At 45.8% G+C, this 12,884-nt stretch overlaps 1 protein-coding gene across 2 annotated transcripts in view; it reads left to right on the forward strand.

The window, feature by feature from the left end:
- Positions 1-7,012: 7,012 nt before the first annotated feature.
- The window catches only part of cdv3 (carnitine deficiency-associated gene expressed in ventricle 3), a 38,125-nt gene continuing 32,253 nt past the window's right edge, over positions 7,013-12,884 (forward strand). For both annotated transcript variants that reach the window (XM_060850000.1, XM_060849999.1), the window contains exon 1: positions 7,013-7,464. In XM_060850000.1, the coding sequence (XP_060705983.1) occupies positions 7,141-7,464 (324 nt within the window). In that variant the 5' untranslated portion in view covers positions 7,013-7,140. The remainder of the gene's footprint in view (positions 7,465-12,884) is intronic.

Below are 12,884 nucleotides of genomic sequence, written 5' to 3' on the forward strand. Positions count from 1 at the left end.
ACTTTCCATCCCTTAGTCAATTTTGTATCCATACAGACAAAGAATGTACAGAAACCTGACCTCTTCCCAACCTGCCTGATTTTTTTATTATATGGGTTCAAATGTTTAGAAAATTTCAAAAACGTGTAAAAATTTTGAGGAGGTAAATAGTGAAAGATTGTTTGGCAAATTAATAATAAGGCCATAGATTTAGAGTTATTGAAATACAAGAAAGGTTTTTATCTTCCACACATGATTTATTAATAACATCAAATGGTTTACCAGAAGTGGCTACTAAGAATGAGACTGTAATGTTATACTTTAAATGGCAAAGAAATGGGTGAAGCATTGACATCAATCTAATGAACTAAACAGTCTTAAAGGAAATAATTTTAAGATGAAGTAAATGTGTTGACTGGATGCAAAAGCAAATTACTGTAGATGCTGGAAATCTAAAGTAAAAAAACAGAAAATAGTGGAAACTCTCACAAAGCAATCAGCACTTGTGGAAAGAGAAACTGAGTTTATGTTTCAAGTTGTGACCTTTCATCAGAATTGCAATTAGATTGGCTATATGGCATACTGAAGATCTCCTTGGATTCTGGTAGCTCTGAGTTGTGCTTTGTGGAATCTCTATACAGGCAGTCCCCAGGTTGCAAACAGGTTCCATTCCTGAGTCTATTCGCAAGTCATTATGTATGCAGTTCAAAATACAATACAGGACAATATCAAACAGCCATCATTAAGGACAGGAAATGTTCATATGTCAGATATTTAAAATTACACCACTGAATGGGATCACCTTCATAAGTAAGATGGGGGTGTCCAGAACTCGAGAGCATAGGTTTAGGGTGAAAGAGGAAAGATTTAAAAGGGACATAAAGGACACCATTTTCACACAGAGGGTAGTACGTGTATGGAATGAGCTGCCAGAGGAAGTGGTGGAGGCTGGTACAATTACAACATTTAAAAGGCATCTGGGTGGGTAGATGAATAGGAAGGGTTCAGAGAAATATGGGCCAAGTGCTGGCAAATGGGACTAGATTAGTTTAGGATATCTGGTTGACATGGACGAGTTGGACCATCCATGCCAACCAGACAACTCTGTGACTCTAAGAGCATTTGTAAATCAGATGTTCATAAATTGGGGAACACTTCCAATATTTCAGTAACTAATTGTTGTTTACTGGTTTAAACTGTCTTGTCCTCCTGACCTTAATAATGTCACCCACATATCCACTGGGACTCCAGTACAGCTGTTGGACACCAAACCCATTATAAAAAGCCAGGGTTGTGGTCTCAAATTGCTGGGGATGTCAGAAATGGGTTTCAAATTAAAACATTCTGAATCAGAGGTGGGAATATCATCAATGGCCATTCTGGTTGAACACACGTATCCAGGTAGATGTCACCTTAGGAATTATAAACCATAGTGTACACTCCACTCTGTTGGGAAACAAAATAAAACCAGATGGAGACAGGCATGAGAATCGTACATCAGAACAACAGCAGAGATCCTGATTTAGGTCAATGAAAGTTCAATAGCTGTGAGTTGCAACACATTGTACTGAAAGAGATTTACAAAATCATGAGTGGGCTGGACAGAGTAGATGGAAGAATCTGTCCTGCTTATAAAAAAAAGTGAGAGGACATAGACTGAAAATGATGGGTACGGTGAGGGTGAGTACAATGACATGTAGGAGAAGGTATCTGGTTTAGAAAGAAGACTAGGATATAAGGGAGAGCAGTTTGGTTAAGAGTAGAAAATGTCATTCATTTTTGGTAAATTAAGACAGCCTAGCCAAAGACTGCAAAAAATGATAAAGGTAGCAACTGAATATGAAAGTTAATACATTTTATTGCCCTCACTGAAGGCATTCAGGATCAAGTTCAGGGCATCCCAGGCTTAGTCAATGCATTGCCAGTTTCTGAGTATTCTTTTTCAATTCTCAGTCTAAAGGCAGGCCCAATCCATAGTGCTGTAATCTTCATATTGGGCAAGTGTAAAGGTAAATGTGCTATTGTCTTACCAGACTATATAGCTGTTCTGTCATTAGAGAGATTTGACTGATGGTGGTTTACCCTGAAGCTCACTACATTTCAGACAAGGGGAGAGGTTGAGAATTGAACTCAAGTTGTTTTTGACTGCATCACAATCCAGCCAACTTAGTAACTGACCCCTTCCATTTTCAGCAATGCTAGGAGGTAGGTACCGGATCCACCCCAGCGGAAAGGGGATCAAACCACTTGCTGTTGGCACCAAACTGATGCACTTTGACTGTCCAGCCAATTAGTCCTGCAATGTGACCAAACTGCTGTGACAAAGGGTACTTTTATACAGGTGTGAATGTTTCCAAGCCTTCCTCAGAACTAGAAGCAACTAGGAAAAGGTGCTGATGATAAGGATGGTGGGGATGTGGGGTGAGATGGGGAGAAGTGGGTGAGGGAGTAAGTGGAGAGACCAGGGAGATGCAAAAAAGCATTGGCAAATGAAGGAATTGTTGATAGTAGAGGGTAACATGTCTGTGGGTCATCCTGCAGAAGGTGACATCATCAGAACAGATGCAACAAAAACAAAGAAATTGGGTGAGTGGGGAAATGGAGTGGAATCCTTACAGGAAGCAGGATGTGAGGATATATAATTTTGCTTGTTTCTGACCTTCAGCATCTGCAGCTGTTTGTTTCTCTTTATGTGAGAAATTGGAGTTATGTCAGGCCGTGCAGGTTGGAAGAGTCGGAAAACAAACAAAATACTGCAGATACTGTAAGCTTGAAATAAAAACAGAAAACACTGGCAACACTTATGTGCACCTATGGAGAATTCATTTTCACAGGTTTGTGACCTTCAGAACAAATTGTGTAAAAATTCAGTGTATAACAGGGATCCATATTTCAACAAGGGTCAGAAAGTATTCTTGGAGAGGTGAGGGGGTGGTGTTCTTCACCGGTTTCTATCCACATTTTTGACTACAGTTCCCATTGAAGTCTGGTATACGGAAAGCAATGTTTTCACAGCATCAATTGTTCTTGCAAACTCCAGTGCTTTTTGTTTTCAAGCCAATAAACAGACAGCAGGTTTGAAATAAATGCCATCGAGCCAACAATAGAACCAACAACCACAAACTTCAAGTCGCCCTTGAATAATATTAAAAATCACACAACACCAGGTTATAGTCCAACAAGTTTAATTGTTGGAATTAAACCTGTTGGACTATAACCTGGTGTTGTGTGATTTTTAACTTTGTACACTCCAGTCCAACGCCGGCATCTCCAAATCTTGAATAATATGCATGTGTATACTGTTAAATTAGAAATTCAAATCTAATAATAATTGACATGTCTAGCAATGAACAGCTGGCCAGAGTGCTCTTATTCCATGATTACTTGGTCATGAAAAAAGCCTCAGAAGGATGGCAAGCTGTCAAAGCACCTCTCTCCCCATTTCATTCTCTCCAGTTTCCCCTGTTTCCCCTTCACATTCTTTTACTGCCACACTTTCAATTTCTCCCTCTTCCCTCAAAGTCTCTTCTCAACTTAGCCCTACTTCCAGTTCAACCTTTCACCCTTTTGATCCCATTCCCAGCTTTCCTGCTGACCTACCCAGACTTTCCCCTGTGGCTAAAACACCTCCTTCTAACTTGCCTCTCTTCCCAGGTGTTCCCCGAAATCAAAACATTACCTTCTTGCCTGTCTGTTCATCATCGTCCTGTCAACCTTTCAACATGTCAGGTGAATTGGCCATGCTAAATTGCCCGTAGTGTTAGGTAAGGGGTATATGTAGGGGTATGGGTGGGTTGCGCTTCGGCGGGTCGGTGTGGACTTGTTGGGCCGAAGGGCCTGTTTCCACACTGTAAGTAATCTAATCTAATGCATTCTTCTCAATTTCCCTGTCTCCCCTTCACTCCAACTAGCAACTCCCATCTTTCTTCTCCTCCTGACCCAGCACAGGTTCATTGTTAAACACAAAAAAAAATTCTGAAGAAGTGTCATACTGGATTCAAAATGTTAACGCTGCTTTTTCTTTCCATAGACGCTGTCTGGCCTGCTGAGTTTTTCCACCAATCTCTGTGTTTGTTTCAGATTCTTGGTTAAGCGATCTAGCTTGTTTTGAGAATTGTGCTTTAAGAGCAGCAGGCATGCAGAAGATTGGTAATTCCTGGTATTAGTCACTTTGCTGCAACCAAAACAAGCATCCATTCACTTCATTCTGGACTTGCAGCACTGGGACAGGAGGAGGGTGTGATAAATGACAGGGAGAGGGAGGATTGGCACAAAAGGGGATGGTGGGTGTGAGGAGATGAGGTGGAGTGACAGAGGAGGAGGAGCAGTGATGGAAGCATGTGATGGGGGAAGAGAGAGTGAAAATGGTAATGGCAGGGAAAAGAGTGACAGTAGTGATGGAGGTGGGGGGAATTGAGACACAGTATTAGTGGGGGCAGAGAGAATGACAACAGTCAGAGGGGAATAGAGTGATTGCACTGCCAGGGGACAGAGTGACAGCAGTGATGGAGAAAGAAACAATGACCAGGAACAGGAGAGTGATGGGCAGATGCAGGCTCCTCAATACTATGGGTAACTGATTGAGAAGTAGCAGTGGAAAATCTCTTCAATGGTAGATGTTGGGGAACAGGGAGTTGAAGACGTGACTCCCTGTCTGCTCAGAGATGAAGGACATGGACCGTGATTGGACTGGAAGTGGACATGCACAATGATTGGGGGAGGAGATTCTGAGTCTCCACAGCAATCAGAAAAGGCGACAGTGACCCAAGGAGAGTAGGGGGTTCTCCTCAGTTATGGGGGTGGGAGGGGCTGTGATGTGGAAGGTCTCCTCATTTGTGTGGGGGGGGTTAAGGGAAAAATGATGGGGACGTTCACCTCATTGGTGGGAAGGGGGAGGTAAGAGGACAGTGATGGGGGAGGTCTCCTCATTGGCAGGGAGAAGAGGTCATGATGGGGGAAGGGGTCAGTGATTGGGGTGTCTCTTCAGTGATGGGGTTAAGGGCACAGTGATGGGGAGGTCTTCTCATTAGTGGATGGGGGAGGGGTCAGTGATGTGGGCTCTCCTCAGTGATGGGGTGAAAGGCGATAGTGATGGGCGTCCTCTCAGTAACAGGGTAAGGGGTCAGTGATGGGTGTCTTCTCAGTGATGGGGAATGGGTCAGTGATTGGGATGTCTCCTCAGTGAGGGGAGTGAGGAGACAGCGATGGGGAGGTCTCCTCATTGGCGGACGGAGCAAAGATGTCAGTAATGGGGGGGGGGGGGGATAGTGATGGAGCATCTTCTAAGTGACAGTGATGTAGGGGGCCTCCTCAGTGACGGGGTCACCCCATTAAGGGGTTAAGGGGACAGCGATAGGGAGGTCTCCTCAGTGACAGGATACGGGATCAGGGATTGGGACTCTCAGTGATGGGAGGAAGGGGCCAGTGATCAGTGATCGGGGAATCTCCACAGTGACTCTTGGGGGGGGGGGGGGGGGGCATCTCCTTAGTGACAGTAATGGGAGGGCTCTCCTCAGTGACAGTGTGTGGTCTACAGAAACAGTAATGGGGACATCTCAGTGACAGTTTGGTGGAGTACAGGAGCTATGATGGGAGGGTCTCCTCAGTGAAGGGAGAAGGGGACAGTGCTGGGGGGTTTTCCTCATTTGCATGGGGAGTGTAAAGTAACAGTGATGGGGGTCTCCTCAGTGATAGTGCAGGGGTGTAGAAGGGGACAGCGATGGGGTGGGAGGGGGTTTCAGTAACAGGGAGGAAACAGGACAGTGATGATGGGGTCTCCTCAGTAACATTGTGAGTGGGTGTATGGGAAGTGAAGGGAGTCTACATGAATAGGGATGAAGGGTCTCTTCAGTGATGGGGGGGTCTTCTCAGTGAGAGTGTGGGGGATTGAAGGAGACAGTGATGGTTGAGTCTCCTCAATGAGAGTGCAGGGGGGGTTGAGGGGGACAGTGACTGTGGTCTCAGTGACAGTGTAGGGAGGGGGTCTGTTCAGTGACAGGGAGGGAACAGGGCAGTGATGATGGGGTCTCTTCAGTGATGGGGGATCTCAGTGACAGTGTGGGGAGAGTTGAAGGGGACAGTGATGGCAGGGTCTCCTCAGTGAGAGGGGAGGGGGTTGAAGGGGACAGTGATTGGAGGGTCTCCTCAGTGAGTGTGTGGTGGGGGGGGAGGTTAAAGAGGACAATGATGGGGGTCTCAGTGAGAGTGTGGAGGGGGGGAGGTTAAAGAGGACAATGATGGGGGTCTCAGTGAGAGTGTGGGGAGGGGGTTGAAGGGGACAATGATGGTCTCAGTGAGAGTGTGGGGGGGGTTGAAGGGGACAATGATGGGGGTCTCAGTGAGAGTGTGGGGGGGTTGAAGGGGATAGTGATTGGGGGGGTCTCCTCAGTGAAAGTGTGGGGGGGTTGAAGGGGATAGTGATTGGGGGGGTCTCCTCAGTGAGAGTGTGGGGGGGGGGGGTTGAAGGGAACAATGATGGGGGTGTGTGTGTGTGTATTTGGTCTCCTCAGTGATTGGGGCAGTGATCAAGGTGGGGGAGGGGGAGGGGGGGGGAGAGGAGGTGTGAGGCATCTTCTCAATTGCGGGGGATGGGGGGGGGGGGGGGGGTGTGACAAGGACAGGGACTGATTCTCCACAGCGACCAGTAACGGAGACAGTGACCGGGGAGGGGGAGGGGGAGGGGGAGGGGGGGAGGGGGAAGGGGAGGGGGAAGGGGGGGGGGGGGGGGGGGGTCTGGGCGATTGGGAAAGTGACCAAGGTTCAGAGATAGACCCGGGGGTGGGGGTCTCCTCCGCGGGAGAGGGAGGGAGGGAGAGCTGTCCCGGTCTCCTCAACGCCCCGTGTCTGCGCCTTTCTCCCTCACACTCCGCCGCCGCAACCAAACTTAGTGTTGGCGGGGGGCCGCCCCTTCCGGCGGAGCGGGGGGGGCGGGGCCAATGAACAAACATTGTACTCTGATTGGTCAGCGGGGCCGCCAGTCAGATTGTCCCCGCCCATTGCCCCCCTCACAGTCCCAGTTTCCGGTTCCGGTGGGCCGGGCTTGGTTGCACCGTGTCCGGCATGTGTGAGGCGGTAGGGCCCGTGGTTCGATCGCCATAGACACCGCGGCGGCTCCTGCTCCACCCTCAGCACCGACTCCCACCCACCCCCCCCGCGCCCATCATGGCCGAGAGGGACGACAAGAGCCTCGACGATTTCTTCGCCAAGAGGGACAAGAAAAAGAAGAAGGACAAGACCAAAGTGACCAAAGGGGCGGCGGCGGTAGGGCCCGGGGGCCCGGCCAAGGCCGCGGTGTCGCCTGACGCCCCGGCCCCTGCCCCGGCCCCCTCTCCGGACACGCCCGCGCCCGCGCCTCCCCTCACGCCGGTGACAGCTCCCGCCGAAGCGGCGCCGGCGACGGCCCCCGCCGCCGCCGCCTCCAAGAAAGGCCGGAAGGAGAAGGAGCGGGCGGCCAAGAGCGAGTGTCAGGATCCGCAGCAAGAGAGGGTGAGGCCAAGGGGAGAGGGGCGGCGTGGGGGGGGGGAGGCCGCGCTGACTCAGAGCACAGGCACGGCGGGGAGTCCAACAAGGGGAGGCCAAGGGCGGGGGGGAGGTGGGCCAAGGCAGGAATGATCCAGGGCTCCTGGACTGAGGAGGAGCATTGAATGGGGAGGGGTCGGCCTGGTAATATAACGGGTGGCCCAGGAGGGGCCTCAGGACGGCGAGTAAAGGGTCGGGGGGGAGGCCACCGCCCAGTGGTAGAGGGGGACGGCAAAATTAGAGGAGGTTTTGCAAGCGAAGGGAGTGGGAGTAGCCAGTTGCCCTGGGCCAGGGCTAACAGGTGCAACGACCTGTATTCTGGAAAGGCTTTGGGGAGGGTTGCAAGGCAATCCTTCTGAGTCTGCAGTCTAACGTAGGCGCGACTGAACAAGGATGACCAATTTTCTTCCCCGAAGGACGTCTGTGAATCAGATGGGACTTGGTTGGATTTCTCTGGTCAGCATTGCTGAGGAGCATTCTGAATTCCAGGTTTGTCATTTGAATTCAAATTTCACCCGTTTCGTGGTGGTATTTGAACCATGTCCACAGGACGTTAGCCAGGCCCTCTAGGTTAGTGGCATTACAACTGCTCCCGTTTTATTCCTAAATTGGAATTGCATAAGGGCACTTTCTTTCGGGGTTGTGAAGGAAATAAGAGGCCCTCTTGGTATTTGGCATTGGAAGTTGCACTCAAGGGGTATAATTCAGAAAGCTTTCTAGTCTGAGTTGAAAGCAGACATGTGGGGTAATGAAGTGGGCCTTATGTTTGTTTTTGTCTTGTCCTGTACTCCCAGTTTCCATCTTCCCAGTTTCCATCTTCCCAGTTTCCATCTTCCCAGTTTCCATCTTCCCAGTTTCCATCTTCCCAGTTTCCATCTTCCCAGTTTCCATCTTCGGTACTGAGGTGCTAAACTTTATCCTTGTAATATTCCTTTAAAATCTCTGACCAAACCTTTGGTCACTTACTGTGTTTGGCTGATTAAAGTTCTTACAAATCAGTCTTCGACTGTATTAAAGATGCTGTGTAAAAGCAGTGTTCTGTGAAATAATTGGTCACATTCAGCCACTGAGCTGCACCAGTTAAGTTTTCAAGTCTGTGCAGTTAAGCAAATATTTGCATATTCAATTTCCTATTTTTTAAAAAATGGTCAGAACAATGTTGAATAGAGAGTGCAGAAAAATTGTTTCTCCTCCTTTTGTACCATGGGTTCTGACTAGAATTGGTTATTTTTAAACAAATTGGTATGTCTTCAATGTGTTGAATTTGCTCAAATTGGTCTTGCTTCAAATGGGCAACCTTCAACATACATACAACAGTTTAGTTGCAGAAAGCCATCCATTCCTAACACACTGAGCCATCAAAAGCAGGAGATTTGTTTTATAACCAGTCTGTAGCAATATGTCCTGCCATACCTCTTGGTCACTAAGCAAGCTGGAGACTGCTGGTTCGGTGTAGAAAGGTGTGCCTGGAGCAGCAGCAGGCATCAATCCAAAGAATATGTACGTGGTACGCCTAGTTTGAAGGAGGAAGCAGTTCCCCGTCTAATGAATCAGAGTAAAACTCTCTCCTGCCCAAGTGATTGGTTAGTGTTGTTGAACTCTTGCAAACAGACTTGCATTTTAATAGTAACTTATGACAATGAGTTAACCAAAACTAGAATAAAACAAAATGCAGGACCTCGTAAAATCAGTGGAATTTATTAGAATGTCAGTCTCACTGAAAGTTAGTGGGCTCAACAATGTAAGTGTTGAATGGATCTTTCCCCCAGCTGGAGTGCCCAGACTCAGGGGACACAATCTTGGGATAAGAGCAGAATGGTTTCTGATTGATTTGGAATATCTTCGTTCAAGATTCTAATTCTTCGGATGTTTCTAGCCAAAGGGGCATGGAAGCTCAGTCATAACTTTATTTAAAACTGAAGGGCATTCTTGAACCTGAGGAAGATAAAAGGGTTTGGAAATCAGATGGGGAAAATGGAATTGAGGTCAAAGATCAGCCAAGACACTGACTTTAAGATCCAATGGGATTACCCTAGTAGACCATTAGAACTATTCCTATTTAATATATGGAGAAAGTGAGGACTGTGGGTGCTGGAGATCAGAGTTGAGTGTGTGGTGCTTAAAAAGCACAGCAGGTCTGGCAGCCTTCGGAGCAGGATATTTGACATTTCTGGCATACGCCCTTCATCAGCAAAGAGGCATTCCTGATGAAGGGCTTATGCCTGAAATGTCAACTCTCCTGCTCCTTGAATGCTGCCAGACCTGCTGTGCTTTGCCAGCACCACACACTCAACATTTATTTAATGTATGGCTGATCTAGGTAAACTGTTGCAACAGAGCATTACAAAGATGGTAAAGATTGGGGTTTGGGGAAACAAAATGGAGGGTTGAAATAAGGCAGGAATGAGGCAAAGTAGGGATGGCAGAAAAATAAAACATGGGAATAAAAACAAAATGTTGGAAATACTCTAGTTTGGATGCATCTTTGGAGAAAGAATCCAGTGTTTCAGATCAAGACCTTTTTTCAGAATGTCTTCAGCTGCAATGCCAGTAGTAGTAGGATTAATGACAGCTGCTATCTGGAGGGGAAAAAAGGAGCAGTTGTTATCTGAAATTGCTGAACTCTGCTTTAGTTGGGAGACTTGAGATGTCTGTAAAATTAAGTTACTGCTCCTTGACCTTGTGTTGAATTTCATTAGAAACTGTAGGGAGAAACATACAAGAGGAGAAAGTGAGGACTGCAGATGCTGGAGATCAGAGCTTAAAAATGTGTTGCTGGAAAAGTGTAGCAGGTCAGGCAGCATGAAAGGAACAGGAGAATCGACATTTCGGGCATAAGCTGAAGAAGGGCTTATGCCCGAAACGTCGATTCTCCTGTTCCTTTGCTGCCTGACCTGCGCTTTTCCAGAAACCTATAAGAGTGCGCTTGAGATTTTAAAATGACATTGAGTGTTTCAGGTCATGCTTTTGTAGTGTGCAGTAGAACACAATTTAATAGATTGGCATCGTTTTGAGATGAGGTTGCTCACTTGGAAGAAGTGTTAGGGATTCCCTCTTCGGAAGGGATGGAGTATAGAAGGTAAGTGAATTCTTGTGAGAATAGGAGGAATTTCAGCTGCAGTTGAAAAATGAACCAATATAATCAAGGTAGTTTTATAATGCTGTGAACAGGGATAAATGTATTTGGTATCAGGCTGGGTGTGGTTGAAATGTGAACAAAAATCCAATAGATATAGATGTTGATTGCTCAAAAGGTGAAGATAGACCTGAAGTGTCTTTTGGAGGTAGGGATAGGGGTGAGAATAGATGAAGAAAGAGATTAACATGGTTGAGAGTCTTGACTGCCACACTGGAAGAAAACAGAGGATGTGATGGAAACAAGATGAGAAAAAGTCAGCATAAGAAAAGATGTAAAGGAGAGACTGCAAGAATGAAATAAGTCCTGATATAGTGGAAAGAAGTGAAATCCAGGATGTGGAGTGATGCACTTAATGTAGGAAAGCCCAAGAGTTTTGAGAGTGACTTCAGTAGCATACTCAGGAATAATCTGCTGTGTTTGAGTTCCACCAGAACTGTTCAGCTTTAGAGCTTGGCACAACTTTGATCCAGAAGTGAATGAGAGATGAGTAACTGTTCTCATCAAAACTGTATTTGACTGAGAACAAAAATCTTCAACAAAGTTAAAGAACAGCATCTAATGTCTGGAGGTGTACTATCAGCATGTAGATTGTGTAGTCAGGCAGAAGAAGCTAAAAGAATTTGTTTTTCACACTGGATCCATACTCTATTCAGGACAATCAGGGATCAGGCGATTTTTGAATCTGATGTGTAACAAAACAGCTTTAAAACGTCAAAGATCCCCTCCGAAATGGTGACCAATGACACATTAGAATTTGGACTTTAAGGGTAAACTTACTAGTTATTTCAAAGCAGACTGCAAGAGTTTCTTGACATACAAAAAGTAACAGCACAAAGTGAACATAGACTCCGTGGTGAATGAGGTTGGAGGGCATAATAATGCAGAATAGGAAGCAGGGGAGTTGAATAAATACTTTCCATCAGTCTTCACAGTAGAAGACACCACAATAGCATTCAATAATTACTAAATATTCAAGGGGTAAATGGAGGAGATGGAATAACTGTAATAATTATCATTAAAGAAAAAACTGCTAGGGAAACTAATATTACAGACAGGTCCCCTGGACCTAATGAGTTGCATCTTAGATATTAAAGGAAATAGCTGAAGGTAGTGGATGCACTGGTAGTAATCTTTCAGGAATCCTCAGATTCTTGAAGTGTCTCGGAGCATTGTAAAACTCAGTGTAACACATCTTTAAAAAGGAAAAGTGACAAAAACAGGTGAATATAGGCCACTTAGCTTAATATGTTATTGGGGCAATGTCAGTTGGTTATAAAGAATTGAAAGCAGAGCATTCAGAATTACATGGTATGATCAGGCATAGTCAGCCTAATGAAGAGGACATTAAGCCTGTCAAATTTGTAAGAATTCTTTGAGGCGGTTTAGATAGTGGAAGCAGTGGATGTAGTGTATTTGGATTTTCAGAAGGTGCCTGATATGTTACTGCATATTAAACTGTTTAATAAGATAACCCATGGTGTCACAGGTATTTATTAGCAAGAAGATCCCCTAACAATTGGGATAAGATGGGTATTTCAGGATGGCAACTTGTGTGCTGGAGGGATTAGTGCTGGAGCCACAATTATGTACAATATATATTAATGACTTGGGTGAGGGAAGTGGATGTACTATAGCCAAGTTTACAGATGACAGAAAAATAGATTGGCAAATGGTGAGGATGACAGTCTGCTGAAGGATATGGGCAAGTTAAGCAAATGGGCAAAAAAACTTATAATGAGAAATGTGAGGTTGTGTACTTTGATCAGAAGAGTGGAGGAGCTGAATTATTTAAATGGAGAAAGAATCCAGAAAGCTATGAAACATGTGGATCTGGGAGTCCTCATCCATGAATCACAAAAGAGATAGCATTCAAGTTCAGTAGTTGGGATGGCAAATGGAATATTGGCTTTTATTTCAATGGGAATGGAGAATAAAAGTAGGAAAAAGTTGCTAAATTAATCAAGGTCCTAGTGAGACCATAGGTGGCAAACTGTCCAGTATGAGCTCCTTATCCAAGGAAAGGCATAAGGATATTGGTGACACTTAAGGTTCACCAGGCTGATATCAGGTATTCAGGAGCTGAATTATGAATGGTTGAGTAGATTGCACCTTTACATGGAATATAGAAGAAGAAGGTGACCTTTATTAACACATGCAGGATTTATAGGGACTTGACAGAGTGGATGCGAAAAGATTGTTAACTCTAAGACCAGAGGGCATAGTCTCAGAATAAGAGGTCACACGATTA

Source organism: Hemiscyllium ocellatum, chromosome 34 (assembly GCF_020745735.1).
Source record: "Hemiscyllium ocellatum isolate sHemOce1 chromosome 34, sHemOce1.pat.X.cur, whole genome shotgun sequence".
In the NCBI taxonomy this organism is placed as follows: domain Eukaryota; kingdom Metazoa; phylum Chordata; class Chondrichthyes; order Orectolobiformes; family Hemiscylliidae; genus Hemiscyllium; species Hemiscyllium ocellatum.